The 11,023-nt window shown below is 51.4% G+C and overlaps 2 protein-coding genes across 2 annotated transcripts in view; both read right to left on the reverse strand.

Annotated features, from left to right (window-relative positions):
- IL27RA (interleukin 27 receptor subunit alpha) overlaps positions 1 to 6,622 on the reverse strand; it is a 16,899-nt gene extending 10,277 nt beyond the window's left edge. The window contains exons 1-2 of the mRNA XM_023188725.2: positions 6,384 to 6,622; positions 5,869 to 5,986 (exon numbers count right to left, since the gene is read on the reverse strand). Of these exons, the coding sequence (XP_023044493.1) occupies positions 5,869 to 5,986; positions 6,384 to 6,483 (218 nt within the window). The 5' untranslated portion in view covers positions 6,484 to 6,622. The remainder of the gene's footprint in view (positions 1 to 5,868; positions 5,987 to 6,383) is intronic.
- A 188-nt stretch (positions 6,623 to 6,810) lies between these two features.
- On the reverse strand, positions 6,811 to 10,598 carry RLN3 (relaxin 3). The gene is made up of 2 exons (XM_023188748.2): positions 10,357 to 10,598; positions 6,811 to 7,638 (listed from the first exon to the last, which is right to left on the reverse strand). The coding sequence occupies exons 1-2, from the start codon at positions 10,544 to 10,546 to the stop codon at positions 7,400 to 7,402; spliced, it is 429 nt and encodes a 142-aa protein (XP_023044516.1). The 5' UTR covers positions 10,547 to 10,598; the 3' UTR covers positions 6,811 to 7,399.
- Between the last annotated feature and the right edge of the window lie 425 nt (positions 10,599 to 11,023).

Genomic DNA, 11,023 nt, shown 5'->3' on the forward strand with positions numbered 1-11,023 from the left:
GGTGACAAGGTAAGACCCTGTCTCAAAAACAGCAACAAAAACACCATATACATAGAAAGAGAGAGAGAGGCCAGGTGCAGTGGCTCACGCCTGTAATCCCAGCACTTTGGGAGGCTGAGGCAGGCGTATCACGAGGTCAAGAGATCGAGACCATCCTGGCCAACATGGTGAAACCCCATCTTTACTAAAAATACAAAATTCAGCTGGGCGTGGTGGCGCATGCCTGTAATCCCAGCTACTCGGGAGGCTGAGGCAGGAGAATCGCTTGAACCAGGGAGTCGGAGGTTGCAGTGAGCCGAGATCACACCACTGCACTCCAGCACTCCAGCCTGGCAACAGAGTGAGACTGTCTCAAAAAAAAAAAAAAAAAAAAGAGAGAGAGAGGTTCTCGCTCTGTTGGCCAGACTGGTCTGGAACTCCTGGCCTCAAGCAATCCCCACCACCGCCCCCCTTGGCCTCCCAGTGTTGGGATTACAGGTGCGGTGGGGGGGGGTGAGGTGGGGGAGGGGGGCAGGGCGAGGGGGGACCATCACACCCAGCCTGAGGAGACATTTTAATAAAGGCCTGAAGGAGATGAGGACCAAACCATGCACTAGCTAGAAGAACAGCATTCCAGGAAGAGGAGACACAGGATGCAAAGGCCTGGAGGCCAAACTGTGCCTGGTGTGTTTGACAAATAGTAAGACGGGCCAGGCACGGTGGCTCACGCCTGTAATCCCAGCACTTCAGGAGGCTGAGGCAGGCGGATCACTTGAAGCCAGGAGTTGGAGACCAGCCTGGACAACATCATGAAACTCCATCTCTACTAAAATTACAAAAATTAGCCATGTGTCGTGGCAGACGCCTGTACTCCCAGCTACTTCGGAGGCAGGAGAATCTCTTGAACCCGTGAAATGGAGGTTGCAGTGACCCGAGATTGAGCCACTGCATTCCAGCCTGGGCAACAGAGCGAGACTCTGTCTCAAAAAAATAAATAAATAAAAATAATAAGGAAATGAAATAAGTTTGTCCAACGGACATCTGTCTTCCCAATGCAGCACTACTCACAATAGCCAATATATGGAATGTGTCCATCACCAGATGTATGGATCAAGAATATGTGGGGCTGCGTGTGGTGGTTCACGCCTGTAATCCCAGCAGTTTGGGAGGCTGAGGTGGGCAGAGTTCGGGTCAGGAGTTTGAGACCAGCCTGACCAACATGGTGAAACCCCATCTCTACTAAAAATACAAAAATTAGCCAGGCCTGATGGTGCACGCCTGTAATCCCAGTTACTCAGGAGGCTAAAGCTGGAGAATCGCTCGAACCCAGGAGGCGGAGGTTGCAGTGAGCCGAGATTGTGCCATTGCACTCCAGCCTGAGTGACGAGCGAGACTTTGTCTCAAAAAAAAAAAAAAAAGGCCAGGCGTGGTGGCTCAAGCCTGTAATCCCAGCACTTTGGGAGGCCGAGACGGGTGGATCACGAGGTCAGGAGATCGAGACCATCCTGGCTAACACGGTGAAACCCCGTCTCTACTAAAAAATACGAAAAAAAAAACTAGCCTGGGGAGGTGGCTGGCGCCTGTAGTCCCAGCTACTCGGGAGGCTAAGGCAGGAGAATGGCGTGAACCCGGGAGGCGGAGCTTGCAGTGAGCTGAGATCCGGCCACTGCACTCCAGCCTGGGTGACAGAGAGAGACTCTGTCTCAAAAAAAAAAAAAGAAGAAGAAAATACACTGCACATGTATTTTCTTTTTTTTTTTCTTGCTCACGCCTGTAATCCCAGCACTTTGGAAGGCCGAGGCAGGTGGATCACTTGAGATCAAGAGTTTGAGATCAGCCTGGCCAACATGGTGAAACTCGGCTCTATAAAAACACAAAAATTAGCCAGATGTAGAGATGCGCACCTGTAATCTCAGCTACTCGGGAGGCTGAGGCAAGAGAATCGCTTGGACCGGAGAGGCGGAGGTTGCAGTGAGCTGAGATCGCGCCACTGTACTCCAGCCTGGGCACAGAGCGAGATTCTGTCTCAAAAAAAAAAAAAAAAAGGAAATCCTGTCATTTGTAACAACGTGGATGGAAATGGAGAACAATATGTTATGTGAAATAGGACACGGAAAGACAAACACCACATGTTTTCATTGATACATGGAATCTAAAACATTTGAACTCCTCCTAGGGGCAGAGTAAACTGGTGACTACAGAGGCTGGGAAAGAAAATCATGGTCAAAGAGTACAAAATTACAGGCTAGGCATAATGGCACCTGTAATTCCAGAATTTTGGGAGGACAAGGTGGGAGGATCGCTTGAGCCCAGGAGTTCCAGACTAGCTTAGGCAATAGAGCAAGACTCTGTCCCTACCAAAAAAAGTATTTATTTATTTACTTTTAAAATTATTCTTACTTTTTTCCCTCCTCTTCCTCGTCTTCTTCTTCTTCTTTCTTTCTTTCTTTTTTTTTAATAGAGACGGTCTCACTCTGTTGCCCAGGCTGGTCTCCAACTCCTGGGCTCAAACCGTCCTCCCACCTCAGCCTCCCAAAGTGCTGGGATTACAGACGTGAGCTACCACTACAAAAAATTTTTAAAAATTAGTGGCACATTCCTGTGTTCCAATTACTGGGGAGGCCGAGGAGGGAAAATGGCTCGAGCCAGGAGTTTGAGGTTGCAGTGAGCTATGATCGCACCACTGCCCTCTATCCTGGGTGACAGAGCAAGACCTCTTCCCAAAATAAATAAAATCAATACATAAATCAATAAAACTAAAATAAAAATAGAAAAAAGGGAACTTCTCTGATTCCCCAATCCCTGCACCAATTAAAACTAGGCCCCCCGCCGGGCTCAATGGCTCATGCCTGTAATCCCAGCACTTTGGGAGGCCCAGGTAGGCGGATCATCTGAGGTGGGGAGTTCAAGACCAGCCTTATCAACATGGAGAAACCCCGTCTCTACTAAAAATACAAAATTAGCCGTGCGTGTAGATTAGAACATGCTTGTAATCCCAGCTACTCGGGAGGCTGAGGCAGGAGAATTGCTGGAACCCGGGAGGCGGAGGTTGCACCGAGCAGAGATCGAGCCATTGCACTCCAGCCTGGGCAACAAGAGCGAAACTCCATCTCAAAAAAAAAAAAAAACACTAGGCCCCCTTCTGGAGGTGAATGGTAACCAGGAAAGCACCATGGGAATGTACTTAATGCCACTGAACTGGACACTTAAAAATGGTTAGGATCGTAGATTTTGGCCAGGCACAGGGACTCACGCCTGTAATTCCAGCACTTTGGGAGGACGAGGGAGGTGGATCTCTTGAGCCCAGGAGTTCGAGACCAGCCTGGGCAACATGGTAAAACCCTGTGTCTACTAAAAAATATATTTAAAAAATTAGCTGGGCATGGTGGTGCATGCCTATAGTCCCAGCTACTTAGGAGGCTGAGGTGGGAGGATCACCTGAGCCTGGGAAGTTGTTGCAGTGAGCTGACTGCCCCACTGCACTTCAGCCTGGGTGACAGGAGTAAGACACTGTTTCCAAAACAAATTTTAAAAATATCGTAAGTTTTATGTTGTGTCATTTTTTTTTTTTTTAGACAGAGTCTCATTCTGTTGCCCAGGCTGGAGCACAGTGGCGTTATCTCAGCTCACTCCAACCTCTGCCTCCTGAGTTCCAGCAATTCTCCTGCCTCAGACTCCCGAATAGCTGGGACTACAGGCATGTGCTACCAAGTCTGGCTAATTTTTGTATTTTTAGTAGAGATGGGGTTTCACCATGTTGGCCAGTCTGGTCTCCAACTCCTGACCTCAGGTGATCCGCCTGTCTCGGCCTCCCAAAGTGCTGGGATTACAGGCGTGAGCTACCGTGCAGGGCCTGTTGTGTGTATTTTAACCATTATTATTAAAAAGGAAAAAAAAATATCCAGGACCTCTGTCTCCCATTCTTATCTTTCATTGGCCCTTTTCCTCTTCCCTCACTTAGCCCAATTTGAAATTATGAGTTTCCAGGTACGATTCATCATGAAGAAACACAGGTCTCTTCCTTGGACTGTGGGCAGGGCTTTCTGTCTACCTCTTTCACTGCAGCATCCCCAGCACCATACTGAATAATCTTTTAACATGCTCAGAGAGGTTAAGCGACTTGCCTGATGTCACACAGCAATAAAAAACAGCTTCACATTATGAAGCAATTTTCTCCTTGCCAAGCACCTAACTCTTTGAATCCTCAGACTCAACCTTCAGAGGCAGGTTCTATTATTATTTCCCTTTTTATTTTTATGTTTATGTTTTTGAGACAGAGTCTCAGTCTGTTGCCAGGCTGGAGTGCAGTGGCCAACCTGGCTCGACCGCGCCTGGCCGAGAGCCCCTCTCTTAAAAAACATAAACTATAATATAAATAACGGGAAATAGGCCAGGCGCTGTGGCTCACGCCTATAATCCCAGCACTTTGGGAGGCTGAGGTGCGTAGATTACTTGAGGTTAGGAGTTCAAGACCAGCTATAGTAATCCCAGCAACTCGGGAGGCTGAGGTGGGAGGATCACTTGAACCCAAGAGGCAGAGGTTGCAGTGAGCTAAGATCGTGCCACTGCACTCTAGCCTGGGTGACAGAATGAGACTCTGTCTCAAAAAAATTTTTAAAAATAAAAAATGGCTGGGCTGGGTGCGGTGGCTCACGCCTGTAATCCTAGCACTTTGGGAGGCTGAGGCGGGTGGATCACGAGGTCAGGAGATCAAGACCATCCTGGCTAACACAGTGAAACCCCGTCTCTACTAAAAAATAAAAAAAAAAAATCAGCTGGGCGTGATGGCGATCGCCTGTAGTCCCAGCTACTAAGGAGGCTGAGGCAGGAGAATGGCGTGAACCCGGGAGGTGGAGCTTGCAGCGAGCCGAGATCATGCCACTGCACTCCAGCCTGGGCGACAGAGGGAGACTCCGTCTCGAAAAAAAAAAAAAAAATGTCTGCCGCGGTAGCTCACGCCTGTAATCCCAGCACTTTGGGAGGCCGAGGTGGGCAGATCACGAGGTCAGGAGTTCGAGACCAGCCTGACCAACATGGTGAAACCCCATCTCTACTAAAAATACAAAATTAGCCAGGTCTAGTGGTGCATGCCTGTACTCCCAGTTACTCAGGAGGCTGAGGCAGCAGAATCGCTTGAATCCAGGAGGTGAAGGTTGCAGTGAGCCAAAATCGCACCATTGCACTCCAGCCTGGGCAACAAGAGCGAAACTCCATCTCAAAAAAAAAGAAAAAAAAACAGAAAAAGGAAGGAAGGAAGGAGGGAGGAGGGAAGGAAGGAAGGAAGGGAGGGAGGGAGGGAGGGAGACGGGCTCTCTAAAACTCTGAACTCTTGAACTCCTGGGCTCAAGCGATCCTCCTGCCTCAGCCTCCCAAAATGCTGGGATAACAGGTGCAAGCCACCTCTCCTGGCCCTATGATTGCTATTTAACAGAGAAATGTAAAGGAGACTCAAAGAGGGAAAGTGATTTGCCCAGGGTGACACAGCAGAGAAACGAGGGAAGCTAGAACTGAAGGGCTTTGGAGTGGAGGAGTATTGGGGGAGGGGGGCAGACTCCTGGGACTTTTCTTTTTTCTTATCTTTTTTTTTTTTTTTTTTTTTTTTTGAGACAGTCTCACTCTGTTCCCCAGGCTGGAGTGCAGTGGCGAGATCTGGGCTCACTGCAACCTCCGCCTCCCGGGGTCAAGCGACTCTCCTGCCTCAGCCTCCTGAGTATCGGGGACTACAGGCGCGCGCCACCGCCCCCGGGTAATTTTTTTTGTGTTTTTAGTATAGACAGGGTTTCACCATGTTGGCCAGGCTTGACTCCTAGAATCTTTCAACCATGGCAGTCTGGGACTTGAGCAGCCACCTCCAAAGCCTGTTTCCCCACGTCACCTCCCTGTACTCACTACTTTTGGCTCTGGAAATGTAACTCGGAGGGGGCTCCTACGTCCCCAAGTGGCTCCCACGAGCAGTTCAAGTCGCCTAAGGGTCCAACTCCGTAGCACTGCAGTGGCCCGGCGCTGCCTGGAGAGGGAGTCAGAGGGTCTCAGGAAATGGGGTCGAATCCCCCACTTCCGCCTGCACACCCCAGAACTTGGACTTCTGACAATTGCAAGGTGGGGGGCTTAGGGAAATGAGCAGCAGGAAGCCTCCCCAGGCTCCGCGCAAACCCCCCTTTCCCTGTGCTCGCCACATCCTGTTAACCACCTGGAGAGCTCCCTCACCCCGCCCCGGGGCTCCGGTTCGACCTTGCTGCCGCCCATTCCCCAGTGTCGCCGGGTCCCTGCCCCGGGAGGAGCCAAGTGGCGCCTGCACCTCTCTGCCTTTCGCTCCGCAAACGCGTGGCTTATCCTGGAGCATTGGCGCCTTCGCGGGGAGAGCAGCGGCAGCACCCGGGACACGAGCTCCCTCCAGCACTCACCCTGGGGACGCGTCCGCTGGAAAAGCACCCACAGCAGAGGCAGCAGCGCCAGCTTGGGCAGCGGCCACGGCCAGAAAGGGACGCCCCTGCCTCCCCGCATGGCCCCTCTCGCGCGTCCCGAGTCCGGCCCAGCCCTGCCGGGCGCGCGCGGCTGCGCTGCTCGGCTCCCAGCTCTGGGTACAGCGACCAAGGCGGCAACGGGAAGCCGAACCACCCCTGCAGGCCGCCTCCGCACCTTTCGCTCCGGGTCCCCGCCCCTTCCCCGCGACGGAAAGTCCCCGCTGGGGCTGCTGAGGGGGAGTAGGGAGGCGGCCTGGGGCGTCTGGGGGTGGGGGCCTCCGAGGGAGGGTACCGCTTACCGCGCATCCCTGAAACCTGTCCTACGCCCAACAACCGCGCGCACACACACACACACACACTCTCTGCCAGTCTTGGAATTTTTATTATTGGAGTTTGGGAAGATTCTAATGAGCCCAGAGCTCTCCTACGGGGGCCACCTGCCACCTTCTCTGGGGTCCACAGCCTTGGAACTCTAGCAGGGGAGTTGGAAGAGAGGGGATGGAAAGCAGGGAAAAGGAAGCTTGCGTGCAAGGGCTGGACTAAGACAGAGGCTTAATTTGAGCTGGCCACAGTTTGGACTGGGCAGGGGGCAGGGGTCTCTGTGTGGCCTGTCTGGGTAGAATAGGGACCCAGTTGTGGCAGTGGAGTGTGTAGGCCAGGCAAACGCATAGTTAGGGTTGGGGAGAGGTCAGAGGTCAGGATCAGGGGTCCCCACTTGTCCAGGCAGGGGCACAGCTTGCTCAGGGGACAGGGTCATGATAGGCTGGTCAAAAGGCAAAGTTGGATAGGTAGTGTCGGGGGACTGTGCCTGAGCCCATAGTGCCTGGACTCTGTGACTTGCAGACGAATGAATGAATGTGTGAGGCTCAAAAGACAGATGCCCAGCCAGACACTGGTTAAGTGGATGGCAGGACTGGGGCACTGGTACTGATGCCCACAGCTGCCCAGCCCTCGAACTAACAAAGGCTACTGATTTCACTTTTGCTACACCCCCATTTGCAGCAGCTGCTGGAAAGGCCAGCGAGGACATCTCGGCTGCCCCGAAGAATCCGGGGGGTTCCTTGCCAGCTGGGTCGCCCCCCATAAAAGGCCTGGGGTGACTTGGTCAGGGCCAGCCGCTTGGTGGACCCCATGGCCTCATCCAGCTCGCCTGCCAGACTGTCTCCATCAGCATCTGCATCTGGGAAAGTATCTCCTGCAAAAGATGAACAGAGTTAGTGCTCAGGGCTCAGCTGCCGCTGCACCCACAGTCCTGGCTCCTGGACGGTCTAGCTCTGATCTTGTGACAACAGTTATAGACATAGTTCACAGACATAGTTCAGAGTTTTGATTCCACCCGGTCCTGGGTTCAAATTCTGGCTCTGCCAGAGTAGGTGGGAGAGTAGCTGGGATTACAGGGGTCTGCCACCAGGCATGGCTGATTTTTGTATTTTTAGTAGAGACAGGGTTCACCATATTGGCCAGGCTGGTCTCAAACTCCTGGCCTCAAGTGATCTGCCCACCTCAGCCACCCAAAGTGCTGGGATTACGGGAGTGAGCCACCACAGCCAGCCCTGTCATTTATTTTCCCTTACTCTTTATTATTAATTGAGGACCTGGTACATTTGGGAGCTGGGCTGACTGAGCATGAATCCAGCCCCTCCAAGCTGTAATCGTGAGCAAGTAAATTTACTTATTGGAGCCTCAATGTTCTTTTCTGCAAAGTGGAAAAAAATAATTACTCCAACCTTCTCGTTTTATAGGGAGTAGAGGAGTTAATATCCATTAAAAAAAAAAAAAAACTTAGAACAATGTCTGGGACATAATGAGCACTCAAAAATGATTATTTAGTTCAGGCATGGTGGCTCATACCTGTAATCCCAGAACTTCCAGGAGCCCATGCAGGAGGATCACTAGAACCAGGAGTTCAAGAACAGCCTGGGCAACACAGCACTACCCTGTTTCTACAAATAATAATAAGTTAGACATGGTGGCATAAGTTATAGATGGTGGCACAAGCCTGTAGTCCCAGCTACTCAGGAGGCTGAGGCAGGAGAATTGCTTGAACACAAGAGGCTGAGGCTGCAGTGAGCTGTGATCATACCACTGCACTCCAGCCTGGGCAACAGGGCAAGATCCTGTCTCTAAAATAATAATAATAATAATAATAATAATAATAATAATAATTTATTGATCACTTACTGTGTGTCAAACAATGTTTAAGTGCTTTAGCAGGTTAACTTCTTTATTCTCAATGACAACCAGTTGAGGTGGGTGCAGTTATCACCCCTATTTTCCAGAGGAGACCACCGAGGCAGGACTCAGTAAAGAATTTGCACGGCCAGGCGTGGTGGCTCATGTCTGTAATCCCAGCACTTTGGGAGGCTGAGGTGGGTGGATCACCTGAGGTCAGGAGTTTGAGACCAGCCTGGCCAACATGGTGAAACCCTGTCTCTATTAAAAATAAAAAGATTAGCGGGGTATGGTGGCATACACCTGTAATCCCAGCTACTTGGGAGGCTGAGGCACGAGAATCACTTGAACCCAGGAGATGGAGGTTACAGAATGAGACTCTGTCTCAAAAAAAAAAAAAAAAAAAAAAAAAAGCCGGGCACAGTGGCTCACGCCTGTAATCCCAGCACTTTGGGAGGCCAGGGCGGATGGATCATGAGGTCAGGAAATCGAGACCTTCCTGGCTAACATGGTGAAACCCCATCTCTACTAAAAAAAGTACAAAAAATTAGCCGGGCGTGGTTGCAGTCCCAGCTACTCAGGAGGCTGAGGCAGGAGAATGGCCTGAACCCAGGAGGCGGAGTTTGCAGTGAGCGGAGATCACGCTGCTGCACTCCAGCCTGGGTGACAGAGCGAGACTCTGTCTCAAAAAAAAAAAAAAAAAAGATTAGTACACGAACACACAACTATTACGTTGTAGAGTTACTATCTGAATCCAAGTGGTGTGTCTTCTAGGTCCACGCTCATACCTATCCTTCTTCTCACCAACATGACTATCTATTTCCCAGGCCTCTGCCTCTCATGAAGCTAGGTCTTCTGTTCCCTCCGACTCTCCTGATAGATCCCAGACTGTGCCGCTGCCCTGCTTAGACTCTGCCCTAATCTCTTTTGACTTAATCACACCACTTAATCCTGCAAGGTTCAGGAACTGTGTCTCCCATTTGAAGATAAAGCCACTCAGAGACTCTAATCTCAGCACTTAGGGAGGCCGAAGCAGGAGGATCACTTGAGCCCAGGAGTTCGAGACCAGCCTAGGCAACATAGTGAGACCCTGTTTCTACAAAAAAAAAAAAAAAAAATTAAAACTAGCCAGGCGTGGTGTCAGGTGCCTGTGGTCTCAACTACTCTGGAGGCTGAGGCGGGAGGATCACTTGAGCCTAGGAGGTCGAGGCTGCAGTGAGCAGTGACTGGGCCACTGCCTTCAAGCCTGGGCAATGGAGTGAGACCACATCTCAAAAAAAAAGACACTCAGAGACGGGAGGAGAAACCAGCTTGCTGGAGAGAGGTCACGCATTAGGTGACAAAATCCAGCTATGTGTATATCACACCCTTCACATTACCTGCTGGAAAGGGTTGGAAACCACTTTGGTGTTGTCTTTGTGAATGGCGCTCTCCCCGCCCCCACCTCTAGAGCATACAAGCAGCAGCTTTGCTTTGCACAGGACACATAGCAGCTGCTCAGAAAAGAGTAACCTGTCCTCGGACTTCCAGCCCCCAGGGATGGCTTGCAACCCCCCATCCCAGCTCTGCAGCTCTGCTAACTCCTGAGCCCTTGTTTCAAGGCTGGGCAGGTGTCCCCGGCTGAATGTGGCAGGGCAAGGACCCTCCTCCTCCAGTAACCTCCTCTCATCTCTGTCCTTAGCTCCTGCGACCCATCCAGCCACCCGTTCCTCTCCTACATCCACTCTCTCCCCAGCCTCACCCACAGTCTCGTGGGCCAGGATGTCCGATCGCCTCCACCGGGATCCCCCGCAGGTGAAGATGACTGCTCGGATGAATTCTCGCCCGCAAAGCTTCACTCCATAAGGCGCTGCCCGGGCCTCAGTCCCCGGCCATAGCTCCCCGGTCAGCACCCACGCCGCCAGGAGCAGCAGCAGCGTGTACCTGGCCATGCTGGACAGAGATGCCTCGGATGTGCGAATGGGCCAGTGTCTCCGCTGCCTCTTGGCCCCCCATTTATATATCGTGGCTCCCCTACACTCTGCCTGAAGAAAGCCGAGTGCCTCCCTTATCTTCTCCAGCAGAGGGGAGACAGGCACGGCCCCAGCAACCCGACCTTTCTCATGTCCCCAACGAAGTGATAACCTTTCGCTAGGGACAGGGTGACGTGGCCCAGCTCATTGTCATCATCATTGACAGAGAGGCGAGAAGATCTCCATCCTGCAGAGATCAGAAATGAATAATCCCAACGGGGGGGGTGGGGCAAGAGGACGCAACCAGACCCCCACAACGTTAGGGTCCTGGACCTCTTCAAAGATAATAATAACAATGAATGCCCAGGCAGTATGCGCTATGGGGCCAGGCACACTGCTCTAAGCATTTTATTTATTTATTTATTTACTTATTTATTTATTTATTTTTTTTTTTTT

This window comes from Piliocolobus tephrosceles, chromosome 21 (genome assembly GCF_002776525.5).
Source record: "Piliocolobus tephrosceles isolate RC106 chromosome 21, ASM277652v3, whole genome shotgun sequence".
Classification (NCBI taxonomy): Eukaryota; Metazoa; Chordata; class Mammalia; order Primates; family Cercopithecidae; genus Piliocolobus; species Piliocolobus tephrosceles.

Coding starts and splice junctions, on each gene's coding strand:
- RLN3 (XM_023188748.2), bottom strand. CDS start 10,546: ATGGCCAGGTACACGCTGCTGCTGCTCCTGGCGGCGTGGGTGCTGACC. Junction 7,639..10,356: donor CCTGGCCCACGAGACTGTGG/GTGAGGCTGGGG, acceptor CATCTTTTGCAG/GAGATACTTTCCCAGATGCA.